The sequence below is a fragment of the Carassius gibelio genome, chromosome A14, assembly GCF_023724105.1.
Source record: "Carassius gibelio isolate Cgi1373 ecotype wild population from Czech Republic chromosome A14, carGib1.2-hapl.c, whole genome shotgun sequence".
Lineage (NCBI taxonomy): Eukaryota > Metazoa > Chordata > Actinopteri > Cypriniformes > Cyprinidae > Carassius > Carassius gibelio.
In genome coordinates this window covers 2,307,972-2,324,371 of record NC_068384.1, presented here as the reverse complement: position 1 = coordinate 2,324,371, position 16,400 = coordinate 2,307,972, and the positions used below count along the sequence as shown (strand labels likewise).

Genomic DNA, 16,400 nt, shown 5'->3' with positions numbered 1-16,400 from the left:
GCAAAGGAATTAACACTTTGATTTTAGTAATCATAGATTTCACACAATTAACCAGTTGGAGTTAACCAAGCAATACAGTGATCAAAACACCTTTACATGCCATCTGAGAAGAGAGCACTAGCCCTATAACCATCTGTTACAGCAGATGTGAGGTATGGTGAGAGCCCAGACGTCCCAGTCTGATCCTCTCGCTTTCCTTATCACAAAAAGGATTACATCAGTCACTACTTCTATTAATAACAATATGTGACCCTGGACCATAAAACCAGTCTTAAGTCACTGGGCTATGTTTGAAGCAATAGCCAAAAAAATATTGGTAAAAATTATACATTTTTATTTTACGCCAAAAATCATTAGGATATTAAGTAAAGATCATGTTCCATTAAGATATTTTGTACATTTCTTACCGTAAATATATACCGTATATATCAAAACGTAATCTTTAAGTTATATGTATTGCTAAGAACTTCATTTGGACAACTTTAAAGGTGATTTTCTCAATATTTTTTTTTTTTTTTTTTGCACCCTCAGATTCCAGATATTCAAATAGTTTTATCTCAGCCTAATATTGCCCGATCCTAACAACCATATGTCAGTGGAAAGCTTATTTATTCAGCTTTCAGATGATGTATAAATCTCAATTTCGAAAAATTGACCCTTATGACTGGTTTTGTGGTCCAGGGTCACATATGTTCAACACTGCATTTCCCATTCAACACCCTTTAAATGAAGCCCTCAAAGGATCACATAGTGATAATAACATATACAATGGTGTTTACATTATTATATTAATTATTCTTACGTATTGTTTTAACAAACCCTTTTTTTCTAATTCAAGTTGTCTGGGAAAGAGTGGTTTGTCTGCCGTGATAAACAACTAATGGTGACCTAGTGTTGATGCAGTATCATTCAAAAAGATGATCAATTACTAATATCACATGTAGAATTGTCATGATTCATTAATTCCAAAAGCAATTATACTACAGCGCTTTGTAGTATTATATGAAACGGTCACAAATCCCCCTGAGGGTACAATGACAATGTCCCTCTAAGTTTTAAAGCTTAGTTTACTTTGATGGCTGTCCATGCTCGTCCTGTTATGATGAACATGCTGTATGTTATGAAGTTTTAGGAGCAGTTATTATTGTTATTCTGGCCTCATGACTTGGAAAGTGATGCCAAGGTGAGGACATGCCCTAAATGGATGCATGTTATGTCGGAGGTGGAGCTCTGCACACAGACAAGAGATGCAAGTGTATTTTTACAGCCAATCAAATGACCCTGAGGCTGACACTCTCATTTATACATGTACTCCTCAATAGCTAATCCCTCCAAGTCCAATTCTGTGTCTATTTTTATACATATTGTAGCCAGAAAAAGGTGACTACTAATAAACTAATAGGATTGGGTGTGAAATGTACATTTTATAACAAAGTCCGTATAAGCCAAATAGAGGGAGGAGAGTTTGCACTATAAAGGTAGACAAGACAAACTGGGAAACACATTATAGGAAACGAACAACACCAGCTACAGAACAGTGCTCACGTGCAACAGTCAAGAACAAAGCAGAGGACACCTTCCTAAGACCAGGTATGATCTGGACTATATCACACTTTTAAAAAAAAATGCATACACTTTGAGGTGCAAGGGAAAGAGTTCAGGACAGCTGCTAATTTGGATTATCTTTGTATGAGATTCAGTGTGGAGATTAGCATTTTTGTCCGCTATAAGAAGATTGAAATTTGGCATGGTATTTGTACACTCTCAGCAAAAATGTACAAAAGCTGTCACTAGGATGGTACCCTTTTAAAAAAGGTACACACGTGCCTTATTAACACCCAAAGGGTAAATTTTGGTACATTTGCAGAGTAAATGCATTTATTAGTATATTAATGTTACATTTTAGTACTAGGTACTGCCCCAGTGACGGCTTTTTACTACCTTTTTTTCCCTCAGAGTGTACTTAAATACAAAGATAACAAGATGCTATCACGTAGACAAGAGATCAAGGAGCATCAGTTGTTTGCATATTCAAGAATATCCATAGTCAATCATGAGAACAATAGTCATCTAAATATGATATTTGATGCTTAGACTTTGCATCTTGATTGCACTTGAGAAAAGATTGTGATCGTTGTGTTTTGTTATAATTTCTATAGCACAACAAAAAGTTTAATATTCATTTAATTGTATTACTTTTGAATCACAAACACAAGCAAATCAATGGAAATATAGTGTGATTTAAAAAAAAGAGCATGATGGATACATTTTGCAGGCCATATAAGTGTCTCATATTTCATGTGATTTATTTATACTCATTTACAAATTAACAGTAATTAATTCATGTTGTTTTGAAATATTTATTTTTAAATATTTACAAAGGCCATGCAGTCCCACATTTCAAAGCAATATACTTTGGCTTCTGTTAAAATATTTTATGCACATATTTATAATATATTTACAAAATTAAAAAAATGGCTTTTGCTAGCAAAGTACCACTCATTTTGCACCCATTTTAATAAGTGAAAAAGTTGACTAAACATTTTTCAAACACAGTGCAAAGTACATTGCAGTTTTTTTTAATATCATTGATGTTTTGGCTCCTTAAGAGTTTGAAACAGTTAGCCTAAATCACAGAGACACGTTAGAAACAGATAAGAGCTAATCCTGAGTGCGGCTTCGGTGGAGGATTATGAAGCAGTCTATCGTTATGCTAATCTCCTCTTCCCTGATTAGCCCTAGTGGATTGAAACTTCAGCAGGACAACATACAAACATGAATGGTTTTTCGACTGCCCTCTACTGGCACATTTTACACTCCAACCTTCTCACTTCTCATTTCAGAAAGCCCCAGCTGACTTTCCATGACCATGACAAAGTAAGTTTTTGCATATTCATTTATTCCAAGAATTAATAAATACTTCAAATATTACATATTACAATATTCAAATAATATTAAGACATTTTAAACATCATAATCAACATTAAAAAGGCATTTAAACCCATAATTTCTCTGTATCCTAAAGACTATTTGATATTGTATTCATATTTGACACCTCTCTAGATTAAGCAGCCTTCATGTAATGCTCCTACACCCTGTTCATTAGTAGTATTAAATCTGTAGAAGTCTTTCAGGTCTTCAATCCTAGTGGATTACCAGATTATAAGAAATCCCTTGGATTGACAGGATTACCACAAGAGTTTAAAAGTTACAGTGCAAAGCTTAGCATATGCAGACACTAATCTCCTCACGGAGACTAACATATTAAAAGCATGCCAAAATGATTATAATATCAAGCCTTTGTGTTTCTACAGAGTTTACAAGAAGACTAGTGGCAATGGTTCGGTAAGGCTCTTTTTATACTGCTTATACTTCCCATTACTTGTCATCTGCTCCACGTGCACATGCTCTCAATCAGGATTGTCAGATCTGAGCAATAAAACCAACCCAGTGGCCCTAGCCCAAACATCAAAACTCAAAACATGCCAAACAATTTACAGTCTCTGTTCTGCATTACACACAATTTCAAATCACTATATAGGCTAGCTGGAATCATAAAAACAGTCTATTCATAAAGGACCTCACAGTAGTTCAGTGGCTCCCATCCCTCACAAAACGCATCATCTAGTACAGTTTTATTATTAGTAGATCGTAAAATAAGTAAATTATATCAATTTAGGCATTTCAGTCAAATATAATTCATGCAATATGTCCAACTGGGAAACAACAACCCCAGCAACAGTTGAAAAATACCCCCGTTCCTCAGGAAAACCTTAGACTTGGCAACCCTGCTCTCAACATATTTATAAGACACAAGCACACATGATAATGATCTCAGTAATTATTTATTACAGTTATGCCTTTATTTGGGGAGAAGAGACTTTGTGGACCATGTGGAACGTATTGATCCAGTTGGTACGTTCTAGGCTACTTTACGTTGAAAAAAAGTATTATTCCCTAACAATGTGGAAAGTTTTTACTTTTTTATTAAATGTATATATTCATATCTATGCACACTTCACTTTTCGTGTTCAAAAGACTTGTAATTTCTCTCTCAGATGGGGTGCTCAAGATTGATCCTTCAGCTCTTAATGGAAGGAAAGGTATGATTTAATGTAATACGTAATAATTGTGAAAATGTGTCACTAATTTAAATCATTTAGACACTTCATCTAATGTACTGAATTTTTTAGTGTGGGTACAGCTTGCATGTGCATTCCGCTATGGCAGAGAGGATCTGGATGTGATTGGCGTTTCCTTCAGAAAAGACATCTGGATAAAGCGCATTCAGATGTATCCCTTCGAGGGAACCAAGCCCCCAAACACACCAATGCAGGATGCGCTATTGAAGAAAGCTGGAGACCAAGGACACCCATTCACTTTTGATGTAAATTCACAGTTATGCATTATACATTGAGAAAACAATCAAGGACATCCTTAATTTGTGTCTCTGCTGTCCTGTCTCAGATTCCAGTACATCTCCCATGCTCAGTGTCCCTTCAGCCAGCACCAGAGGATGCCGGGAAGGTACTTTAGCAGAAATACATGCACATACACAAATACACTTACAAACAGAAAACTGTTTCTCTAATATGTAACATGTTTACTCTTACAGCCTTGCGGGGTAGACTATGAAGTCAAAGCCTATATTGGAAATGAAGAAGACGAGACAGATGAAAAAGTTGACAAGAAGTATGTAATGCTACAACATAAAGACACTCTCATACGCAATTAATACATTTTTTATTCTGATTACAATATCTCTTTCACTACTAGGGACACTTGCCGTTTGATTATACGTAAAATCCAGTATGCACCAAATGAGCTAGCAGCCGGACCAAAAACCGATCTCAACAAACAGTTTATCACTGCAGACAAACCAATTCACATGGAGGCCTCCATTGAGAAAGAGGTACAGGGTTTTAAATGCCAGTGGTAGATCATTATATAAAAAATTGGGATGTTTTCATGGATGTTTTTGCAGTTCTATATCTCTGCATTCACTGTTCACTGCTAATTTCTCACCCTTCAGCTCTACTATCACGGAGATCCCATTCCTATCAAAGTGAAAGTAAATAATGAGACCAGTAAAGTAGTGAAGAAAATCAAAATCAGTAGTAAGTATTTTTATTATTTATTTTAATGAACAAAACAGCCAGTATTCATCTACTTACGCTATGTAAAAGTGATATATATGATTTTTTTTTATTATATAAACTGTAGAAACCCTTATAGAATGTGTAATGGTTTTAAGGGTTACAATGGAAATTGTATTGGATTAAATGGAAATTAATTAATCTCTATTGGTAATTTGTTGCCTTCTATTGATGGCATGTTAAGACTATTAACTCCTAATAGAATAAGACCCAAAACACACTGTAAGGTCAATGTAATAAAACCAGCCCAAAGGTCAATTTCACAGGAAAAACACAAACTTGGCAACTCTGCTGCTGCACACCAATTGGTAATGATTTTAACGGCTTACAGTTTATAGATTGTAATGTTGAAATCATTTGAAGTTGTATTATGGTTTCTATTGCTCTGTAAAAGCAAGATGGAGTGGCCCATCCTTATAAATGTCACATTTCTGTATTAGTGTAGCCTAATACTGGCCTTGTGACTTGACATTATTTAGCAAAGACAAATGTATCTCAGTATCGTTATACATTTGGTTTTCTTGATATGTTGGATAAGGGGGATGTGGATGGACAATGTGGTCGAAGTGCGTGTTTGTTTTGGTCTGAGATGCAGTGGTCCAGTGCGACATCTAGTGGTTAAAATGCGTATATAGAACCTTTAAGAATGATTCATTACTGCTTTTACGTAGAAGTGTGTTTTTCCCACAATGATCCTAAATAAACTTTAGCTCATTGTATATTTCAGTTCACCAAATTACCGATGTACTGCTGTACTCATCAGACAAATACAACAAATGTGTCCTGAATGAAGAATTTGGGTGAGTGCAAAGAACTTCACATCAAACATTTTAAGATTACAATTGATTATTTAATAATAATTGATTACAAATATTTTTTGTAACAGGGACCAAATTAATGCTAACTCCACCTTTGAGAAGGAATATAAAGTTACCCCTCTGCTTGCCAATAACAAAGAGAAACGTGGTCTTGCATTGGATGGCAAACTGAAAGATGAAGACACCAACCTGGCTTCTTCAACAATGTCAGTTTATCTTTATTACAACATGAATATATCCTTAAATAGGTAGTTGGCAAATGTAAACGTCATCTTCAGGTGCATCTAAATGACATGTATTGTTATTCAGTAAAAAAATCTGGATCTCTCTGTCTCTCTGCAGTCTGCTACCCAACATGGATAAACAAATGCAAGGCCTTGTTGTTTCCTACAAAATTAAGGTTACCCTCATGATGGGAGGTGGTCTCTTGGGAAGCCTAACATTAAGGTTTGCATCTTTAAATATCATCCCAATGTCTCAATGTCAAGAGTCATAGAAGAGAGCATTTTACCTCCTTCTTTCTCTGATGACTTTTCCTCTACTATTAAAGAGGACATTTCCCTTGATAATGCCCGAACACAAATACTTAACAAAGAACAGTCTGCTTAGTTACCTTGTCATTAAACAACAATGAAAATAAATCCAGCTGTACATGCTGTGATGTGATTTACCACTGTGAGCAGTGAAAGTAGTCAAGACATGTTTATCTTCTGTACACAGTGATATTACCGCTGAACTCCCTCTGGTTCTGATGGCACCTAAACCATCAGGTGAGGTTTCTGTTCTGTATTTGTGATCATAACTTTTTTTAAATTTCAAATAATAAACATTATACCCTGTTTATAAAGTGGCACTGAAACATTCTAAAAAGCGTCATTTTCTTGTCTTCTGACTTTATCCTTGTGCGTTTGCAAATTGAGCAGAAGTGTAAGTATCCATGTAAACTTGTTTCCCATGTTGAGACAGAAATAATATTTGAAACTTCCTTTTTTTCCTTTTGAATCTTAGACTTTGAGGCTTAACCATTTTTTTCCCTCATATCATCCAGGACTGATATCAACCTTGAATAAAATATAGCCAGTGACGGAGAGCAGCAAATAAGAAGGAGAGACACTCAGGAATAGATGCAGATTCCAAACAACCTCATTTCATGAGCCATAGACTATAGACACTAGTTGCAAATACTTGTAAAAGGAATTAGCTGTATAATGTTACACATGGGCTAAAAGCCTTGTACACTAAGATGAACTCACTGATGCTGAAATCAAGCTTGGTCTGATGCTGATAATGTAATGTTTATTTATTCTGCCTTTATCATGGGATCTCAGATTAATAATGTTCTGGTTTCTTCTTGTGTGTGATTGTAAAATAAAGGAGTAATGAACTTAAAATGTATTAAAATTATACAAAATAATATATACATATATATGTTTTTTTTCTTTTTCTGTCTGTGGTGATGGTGGAGATTAATAAACATTGGACTGTTATTTGGACCACTACCAAAAATCTTTCCTCGTCCTTCAACATGACTTTATATTTATGCAAGGGAGCAGAGAAGCAGTTGATTCGATATTATTACTATTTATCATCCTTAAACTATTACTACACTATAATAGTAAATTATACATATTGTTATAACACATATGGCCTATATTAACTTCTGACTTCAGATCAAATCTTATGTATTGTTAAATGGGTGTTATGAATATTAATAATCTCTTAACAGATTAAAACCGTGAGTGTCGCTGGTGAAAACGATTGAGTCGCCGATTCTAAAAGAATGAATGAATGAATGAATGAATGAATGACTCTTTTCCTGGTTGCAGCAGTGGATTAGCTTTAGCAGTGTCAATTTGCTGCATATTCGCTTGTGCGTCTGAATTCACACTCAAGGTCACCTAATCAGAGCTGCTGTATGACAAAGGTAAGCTTCACTTAGTGTTCTGCTATGCATTCGTGTACATAGTTCACCTTTAAAGCGCATAAGGATGACAAAGCGCGATAAATAATATTTTGAAAAAATGAAGATTCAACTGCGTCACTTTCAATTTAATCCCATTGAAACTATTGGTTATTTTAAGCATAAGGGAAAAAATAACAATCGTGCTCCGAAGTGCATGTTTGACGAGGGCTGTACTTTAAAGAGTTGCGGTTGTGCTATTGAATATCGCTTAAATTGCTGTAAATCTTTAGGACAGACTGTGTTGCTCGGTCTGTAGTAAATATGCTGGGCAAATAAAAATCAGAAAATATTTTGTTAAGTTTGTTACGCAAAGCACCCCATAGCACTCAAAATCTGACTCAGTATACTAAAATATAAATTGCGTGATTGTTATATAAGCATTAGCTCGTTTACATATTCTGTTCTGCATCGGATGTATTATCATTTTATTGAGCCGTGTGAACTTCCCAGCATACACTGCGCGCATTACGTTGTTTCCGGTTAGCTACTGGCTACCGTCAGACACCGGGATGATCAAACCTCATTCAACGGGCCCGCGTGTTTTAAGCAAACCCGCTGGTCTTCGTTATTGGAACTGTAATATTGATGATTACCGTCAACAGTACGAGAGTGACAAGCAGTGGTCCGCTAGACGGCAGTTCATTGTGAAACACATTGAAGAGTACGAGGGGAATGCTCTTGATAAGCTACTGGCGCTGTCGATGGTGTGGGTTAACCATGTTTTCCTGGGATGCAGGTGGGAATTTGATTTAATAGGACGTGAGAAATTGACTGTTTAACTATTTTTGGCGGGAGTTTGAGTGAATAATTATATCACAAATGTCATGGCCAAGTTTATTTCGTGTTATGTTTATACAGACCATCTTAAATGCAAAGATATGCAGTAGTAATGCCGATCAAAGCATGTAGTAAACATCACAAATGTTCTTTTTTGGGGGGCAGGTATGGCTCCCAGTTGATGCACAAGGTGCTTGAGATGGCAGAAGGGATTGATGTTGGGAAAATGCCCTCATATGAACTAGTTCCAAACCTTGAGGCAAAAAAGAGGCTAAATTCATCTGATGGAAGTAAGTCTGTCGATACTTGGAATCAATCTTATCTGTCATCTTATTTTGCATCGAATATATAAAATAAAAATATTTCATTCAGCACTTAAACAAAATAACATTGAGTAATCATTTGCATGTACATGCTTTATTTCATGTCTCAGGTGAAGAGCCCATGAGGAAGATGCCTTTGTCAAAATTCACATCCAGACCGCGATTTGAACCAGTACACTTTGTAAGCAGCGGAAGCAGTGGCAGTCGAATTGGAGAAACTGACGAAAAAGAAAACGAGAAGGAGCGCAGGAGGAGTGAGATAAATGACGTGAGGCAAAGGGAACCAGATCATCAGCCGAATAATGGTATACATGGCAACGGCTCCTCTTCCTCCTCAGGCTGCCTTGAGATGGAGAGGTACCGTTATGATTCTTGGCCTGAGCACAGAAGTAAGGATGTGGCCTCTTGCAGCACAAGTGGGTTTGGCTATGGCAGCAGAGGGTCCACCCCGAACTTCATGGACAAAGTGCAACAGGAGTACACTGCTAGATATGAGGCACATACTGCCAGACATTCAAACTCATTCTCACAGGCAGGCCGAGCTGATGAATATGGAAGTGCTGGACGGTCTGGAACCTGGGATAGCAAATGGCGTGGTCTGGGATTTGGACATCAGGATAGGCCAACGTCCAGCAAGGCTTTCAACAGGGTATACAATGGCCCAAGCAGAGGCAGCTCTGGCCTTCTCCCAACACCCTCACTGCCGTCTTCTATGCTCTCATCAACAATTGACGAAAAACTGAGGCTGATTACCAGAGTATCATCGACCGTTGCCATTACCTTGAGAGATCCTGCGTTCATGAGTGGACCCGACATGCCAAACTACAATTTCATACTCAGCCGCAGCATTCAGGCTTGCAAGACGAACCCAGAGTACATCTATGTAAATTTAAGAGATATTCCACCGGCTGACCTTCCTAAAAACAGAAAAGTACCATCTGAAGGGTATGCATGTGAACTGAGGTGTCAGTCTGTGTACCTTGCCACAGGGTACTCTGGTAGCAAAAACGGTGCCAGAGACCGAGCATCAGAACAGGCCGTCAAGCTGTTCATGAGGCCGGTGGAAATTCGGGTCCTGCAACGGCTGTACAAGCGTACTTACGTTAATGACATGGTGGTGTGCCAGGTTAACACTCCAAACCCAATCCTTCCCCCACCTCTTCGCAACCCCGAGGTCAAGCCACTCCCTAGTACCAAGGGCCAGCATGAGCCTGATCGAAGCAAACACTGGACAGAGTTTGTAATCATGGAAAACGCATATGATGCAATCTGTATACTCAACAACTCGGCTGCGTTCAACCGCATGAAAATTGATTACACTTTTGACCCGGTTCCCAACAGCAATTTCTGGCTCTGTAGTGTGTACTTACAGGATGAGCTGGTGGCACAAGCCAGAGGAACCAAGAAGAGCTCAAAACATGCAGCGGCAGAGGCGGCGGTAAGGAAGTTGCGAATGAACCAGGCTGCTCGTCAACAAGAGCAGCAACAGCAGCAGAGTTTTTCTGGAGGCAACCACACTTCAGACCAGCCTGGTAGTCACTACACCCAGCAATGCAGCAAGAAAGCACAGCTAGGTGAATTGGTCATCCTTGAAAACTCTGATAACGCTATTTGCATAATAAATGACACTGCTCAATTTAATAAAGTGCTTGCTGACTACAAGTTTACGGTTCTGCCGGACCATCGCTGGAGGTGTGAAGTTTACCTCGATGGTCAGTATGTAGCTGCGGGCATAGGACCCAAAAAGACAGTGAAGCACATTGCAGCAGAGGAAGCAATCGCCACACTTCGGCGCACACAAGCTGTGGTGAAGTCCAACCTCAGGAAAGAGGGCCACGTGGATGCAATTTCCCGAAATCAAATCATGGCTCATTCTGGTGAGGAATCCACGCGGCAGGAGATCAAGGAGGATAACATTGGTAACCAGCTACTCCGGAAGATGGGCTGGACGGGTGGTGGTTTGGGTAGAGAAGGAGAGGGTATTGCTGAACCCATCAAGGTCAAAGAGCAGTTTACCAGGGAAGGACTTGGTATGGACATGGACAGGCACAGTAATCAGCTGACTAAGCGTGATATTGAGGAAATAATTCGGAATTATGCGAGTTCAGACCGTCAAGATGACCTGCGCTTCTCCACAGAGCTTAACAATGAAGAGCGCAGGCAGATACACCAAGTATCCCAAAGATATGGGCTGCGCAGCAAATCGTATGGACAGAGCAGACAGCGCTTCCTCGTGGTTAGCCGCAGAGTTCAAAAGGAACAGCTAATTGGTCAGCTGTTGCAGGAGGGGCAGGTGGGACGATATGAACTGGTGAAACCTCAGGCTTCACAATGACTGGGTTCAACAGGCTGCTGAGAAACCAACAGATGACCATTAATAAAAGCAAAGTTGTGTTACTTGTCACTTTTCCTGTTCATTTGTTTCTGAAGAGTGTAAAATATATATTTTTTAAAGTCTAGAAAACCGGTCAGTTCTCAGTGACTACTGTGTGTACCCTCTGCCTCTCTTTGCCATATATTTCTGTACACTGTCCAGATTTGTCATAGGTTAGCTCAAGACCATATGATAAAAACCTATGTTACAAACTTAACTTTTGTCATATCATATATCCTGTGAATTATATTTATTGATATGGATGTTAGTAGTGGGGCCTTTTGGCAGCATGTGCTCCTCTCAGAAATTACATTCCATTTTATGTATTCACAATGAAATCATCCACTCAATCTTTCATCTGTTGTAAGATAAAACACTTGAAATATAAAAATATCCTTTAAGTAATTACAGAACAATATATATATATATATATATATATATATATATATATATATTTTTTTTTGTAATTTCTTTGGCTGTTGATTGTAGAATTAAATATCACTCTCAACTTTAAATCTTTCAACTCCCTGTCTAGCAAATGTCTGAGCAGCAATCCCTGTGAAGTTTGCTATTGCGAATACTGTCAACCAGTCTGCTTGTACTGACATTAAATTTAGTCTGGTCATTGTTCATTTTGTAGTCCATTTAATGACATTTAGATGCTTATCTCTGTTCAAGAGCACACACACCATAGAGTTACTTATACTGTTTATTTACAAGAATTGGGAAAATGTACAGTTTCTTACATGGGTTACTAGTGCAAATCCAACACTCTTGGTAAATTAGAAAAATTAAGATTAGCTTAAATGGATAATGCATGACAGCATCACATCCATATGTTTGGAGAAGCAATTTAATATAAAAATAAACGGCACTTTAATGGAACTTAAGAAAACAAGCAAAATAACCATGCATCTGTGGTACAAAAGACACAAAATAATGAATATGGTGGGGAAAAAAGCAACATACTCAACTATGCCAATTTGTCATATTCTGAATCCCAGGCTTTAGGCATGGGGCTTTGTGGGACAGACAGATCACGGTGTACTTTCAAACAATTACTGCTGACCAACTAGCACAGTGTCAACACATGAGCAGTATGAACTGCTCAATTAAAAGAACAAACCACTTGCACTTGATAAAAAAGGGCCAATTCCAACATTTGGTACATCATTTTTTTTCTAACCGGTTTTAAAAGGTCAGGTTTTCCAAATGCAGTTATAAAGGCATGTTTTTGAAACATCTAAGCTTTCCATACAACACAATATATCATCCATCTTTAATGTTCTTGCAGTTTAATTTGAAACTCTGAAAGACACATTAAGCAACATTCGGTATGACACTTTTGCAGAGACGCAAAGAAAATCACTCTGGATTCATACTGAAAACAGCAAACAACATGTTAATACCCAAAATGAAATCAGCCCACACAGTTGGAGCAACTTATAAAACCAAAGAAATAAGATGACAAAAATAAGGGCAGGCCAAACAAAAGCAAGTAACCCTAGCAACAATATTTTGTTTAACTAAGGTTCATCCTCATCTTGGATAAGGTTCTGCATGAAGAGGGAGACCACAACACAACATCACTCTAATCCTTCAACAGCTACAGAACAGACAATTCTACAGAGTACGTGGAGATTCAAAACATGATGTGTTTTATTTTATTCTTTGCAAGGTGGTTTCCTCTTGTTGGCAAGGCGGACTATTGTTCATATGTGAACTGTAAGGACGTCAACAGTCACGCCAGCTCTGTTCCACAATGGCCGACACACGCTTCTCATACTCTCTCTTGTTTTCCTGGTACAGCTGAGCTGCCTGGCTGTTGGCAGGGCTGTTTGGGTTCGGCTCATCCAGTAAAGACTGCGACAATGAAAGGCATGTTAACAACCTGAATAATGTCTTCACATTTTTACAGTACAATCAAAAAGGGAAAAAATCATGCAAATTAAAACATTTAGTTTTAGGGTCCAACACATTTTCCAGTTTCAAAATTCCATACTTTTCCATACTCTAAAAAGGCTTTTCTGTAGATTTTCAGAAAGGGTGTAATGATTAAACATCAAATTCACAATATGAATTTACAATTTAATACTCTAACCAGTGATGTCAGTACTGAAATTTCAGTCCATACCAATAAAATTTCACTTGATTTCAGTACAAAAGCAAAAAATATTTGTAGCATGTAGCCTTCAAATATTTTTTTTTATTAAGTAAACATTGCTTTACAAAGGTCAAGTGAAAAGTCTTGAATAAAATTAAGAATAAAGAAATGTATTGTATAGAACAAGTGGCAAGTGTATTAGTTATCTATTTTGACCTCAGAAAGTGCTTTCATTTCAAAATGATCCATCAGGAATGGAGTGAAACTAAAAATATGCCTAGCACGGGGCAATGGAACCTGTGTTGGAACCCTGTAGTTTGTGCAAAAAGCAGAAATAAGTGCAGACATATACCTGTATTGAGGTTAAAATTGAGGAAACATCATATGTTGGACTCCAGCGATTCTGAAGAATATCCAAACATATACTACCATCTGCATAAACTGAACACAAAGAAATACACTTATATTTCATGGTCCACTGACACATAATTTTTAATATGATAAATGTACACACTCGTGTGAATCTAATAAGCAAAGATTTTATAAATTCAATAATAAGATAAATTTAAAACTTACCATTAGGGTGAAACATTTTGGAGACAAACCGAACTGTAGGAGGTTTGTTTGGATATTCTTCTGTAAATTCTATTGTTAGTTTGAAAGTTCCTATGACAAGCCGAAAAAGGAAATATGAAGCAAAACCATTTTCCACATGTAAACAAAAAGAACCATACCATGCAAAATACCAGTACACAATTATACAGTGGCATATCTTGTCATCATCTGGAACCCAAAGCTCAATCCTTATTCAGCACTCAGTGTGAATTACATTAAGATTTACATTATGACATATTAATCTGATCAAAACAGTGAAGACATTTAAAATGTTACACACTTTGATTAAAAATTACATTTAAAAGTACTATAATTTTATGAAATATTTTTTAAAATACAGCGTAGTACAAAAGTTTGGGGCCAGTAAGTTTTTATTTAAAAGAAACTGCTACTTTTATTCAGCAAGATCACATTAAACAGACCATTTTTGTCACACTGTAAAGACCTAATAATGTAAGACATATATATATATATATATATATATATATATATATATATATATATATATATATATATTAACAAAAACCTTTAAAAGCTATTTGTCCAATTATCACATTAAAACTGAAAAAAATAAAAATAAAAAAAATAAATAAACATATAACAGCTTGTGTTTTGTTGACTTACCATCTTCAAAGGGTGTTCCTTCAGGGCTGTAGGCAGAAGAAATGGGTCAACATGTCAGGTTACACAAAACACTTGGCGTGACAGCAAGAAACAAAGCCAAAAGCACTGGCCAATGTGCAACAGACCGGTGCATTACTATAATCCAAAAATAAAAAAGTACACAGTCTACGGATGACATTATAACATGTGTCCAAAACAACACACAGCTCTATTCAGGACAGTCACAGTCAAAGATCAAATAACCAGCACCTCTTATGGGGGACCACTGGACATCCGGCCTATTTAAAACTGCTTATATTACCGCTAACAAGCTAGATGTCATCTTACAGACCGCAAATAGTCTGAGACAAACAAAATTGTCAGAGTATTCTGTTTACTCCTCATCGATGTCAAAAAAAATGCAAATGATACAAACCCAAAAATGACAGCGTTCCAGACCATGATGTTGTTTTCCGACGGGGCTCCGCTAACTCCTGCTGGTGGATCCTCCTGGAGACTGAAAAACAAGTTACCCGGATAAGTTACACTACATGTACTACACCTACACTACGACAACACTAAATACAGCACACATGACATTCAAATACACGATCGGAGAGGGATAATGACGTTAATAAATGGCTATTGTGGGGAGGAAAGTCGCCATGTTAAAGCCGGTGTTAAAAAAGCTACCGAGGGCCTTTAGCATTTTCTGTGTCGCTTACCGTTTAAAATCTCTCATCAGACGCCGTCTTGCTGGGGTAGACATTGTTTAATTGGATAGCCAAGACGTAAACATAAGGTATCGACGTTGTTACTTTGAATAAGGTTACTTTAGTTCAACCGACGTCGGTTTCGTTAATTCAGCTTAATATCGACGTTAGCCGTTGGCTCGCTTGAATCTTCCTCCTGCCTGTTTTCTCCACTAAACCCGTCTCTCTGGGACTGGACCATACCAACATAACGTGGGGGAGATAGATCTGTGAGATTAAATATAAGGGAGGTATTTCACAAAACTGTAAACGTATTCGTGGTTTATCATTAGACAAGATTATGTATGACTTGCTTCATTATTAAGTCGAGTGATTTTGATTAAAGAGAAAATCAGATATGGTTAAAGCCGTTTAGAGAAAACCCTTCAAACACGTACAGTTGAAGCAGCCTATCATATTTACGTCATGGGTCGACAGACCTTTTTTTTTTTTTTTTTTTCTTGCAACAACATTACAACCAAACAAGGTACATGAACACATTTCCAAAAATATCCAAAATTATTCAGACTTGGTGGAGCATAACCAAACTTATAGCAAAAAACACACATCAAAGAAAATTAAACAATACTACAAAATGGGCTTTTAAATTAGGGTAAATTATATTATTCCAACATAGAGGTCAGTTTAAGGGCTTTTTTTTATTCTTAACAAATTTTAAGGATTTATATAAAAGTTTTAGCTCGTTACACCAATTAATAAAGTTGGGTTTAGATTTAAACCATCTGCATTTGTGAATAAAAAACCTCCCAAAACATATCAGAGGATTGAGAACAAATTCAAAACCTTTGTTTTCATGAAAAATACCAAAACTAACTACCTTCACAATGAATGGTGGTAATTCAATATCTAGAAAACCTGTGAAATCAACTTTCTAATAACTCTAGTAGAGCATTT

General features: G+C 37.0%; 3 protein-coding genes across 4 annotated transcripts; 2 read left to right on the top strand and 1 right to left on the bottom strand.

Moving 5' to 3' along the window:
* The first annotated feature begins 1,477 nt into the window (after nucleotides 1-1,477).
* On the top strand, nucleotides 1,478-7,480 carry LOC128027230 (arrestin-C-like). The gene is made up of 14 exons (XM_052614616.1): nucleotides 1,478-1,590; nucleotides 2,844-2,877; nucleotides 3,315-3,345; nucleotides 3,855-3,915; nucleotides 4,059-4,103; nucleotides 4,194-4,387; nucleotides 4,468-4,527; nucleotides 4,616-4,692; nucleotides 4,777-4,912; nucleotides 5,033-5,117; nucleotides 5,884-5,956; nucleotides 6,043-6,180; nucleotides 6,317-6,421; nucleotides 6,695-7,480. Exons 2-14 carry the CDS (start codon nucleotides 2,864-2,866, stop codon nucleotides 6,768-6,770), a joined length of 1,095 nt encoding a protein of 364 aa, XP_052470576.1. The 5' UTR covers nucleotides 1,478-1,590; nucleotides 2,844-2,863; the 3' UTR covers nucleotides 6,771-7,480.
* A 302-nt stretch (nucleotides 7,481-7,782) lies between these two features.
* On the top strand, nucleotides 7,783-12,043 carry LOC128027228 (NF-kappa-B-repressing factor-like). 2 transcript variants are annotated; one of them, XM_052614612.1, is made up of 3 exons: nucleotides 7,783-7,898; nucleotides 8,880-9,004; nucleotides 9,148-12,043. In XM_052614612.1, the coding sequence occupies exons 2-3, from the start codon at nucleotides 8,896-8,898 to the stop codon at nucleotides 11,370-11,372; spliced, it is 2,334 nt and encodes a 777-aa protein (XP_052470572.1). In that variant the 5' UTR covers nucleotides 7,783-7,898; nucleotides 8,880-8,895; the 3' UTR covers nucleotides 11,373-12,043. The 2 variants fall into 2 exon arrangements, with proteins under 2 accessions (XP_052470572.1, XP_052470571.1); XM_052614611.1 differs by lacking the exon at nucleotides 7,783-7,898 and adding an exon at nucleotides 8,388-8,673.
* A 64-nt stretch (nucleotides 12,044-12,107) lies between these two features.
* On the bottom strand, nucleotides 12,108-15,673 carry LOC128027231 (ubiquitin-conjugating enzyme E2 A). The gene is made up of 6 exons (XM_052614617.1): nucleotides 15,459-15,673; nucleotides 15,170-15,250; nucleotides 14,755-14,780; nucleotides 14,092-14,181; nucleotides 13,868-13,956; nucleotides 12,108-13,274 (listed from the first exon to the last, which is right to left on the bottom strand). Exons 1-6 carry the CDS (start codon nucleotides 15,500-15,502, stop codon nucleotides 13,146-13,148), a joined length of 459 nt encoding a protein of 152 aa, XP_052470577.1. The 5' UTR covers nucleotides 15,503-15,673; the 3' UTR covers nucleotides 12,108-13,145.
* Nucleotides 15,674-16,400: the final 727 nt, after the last annotated feature.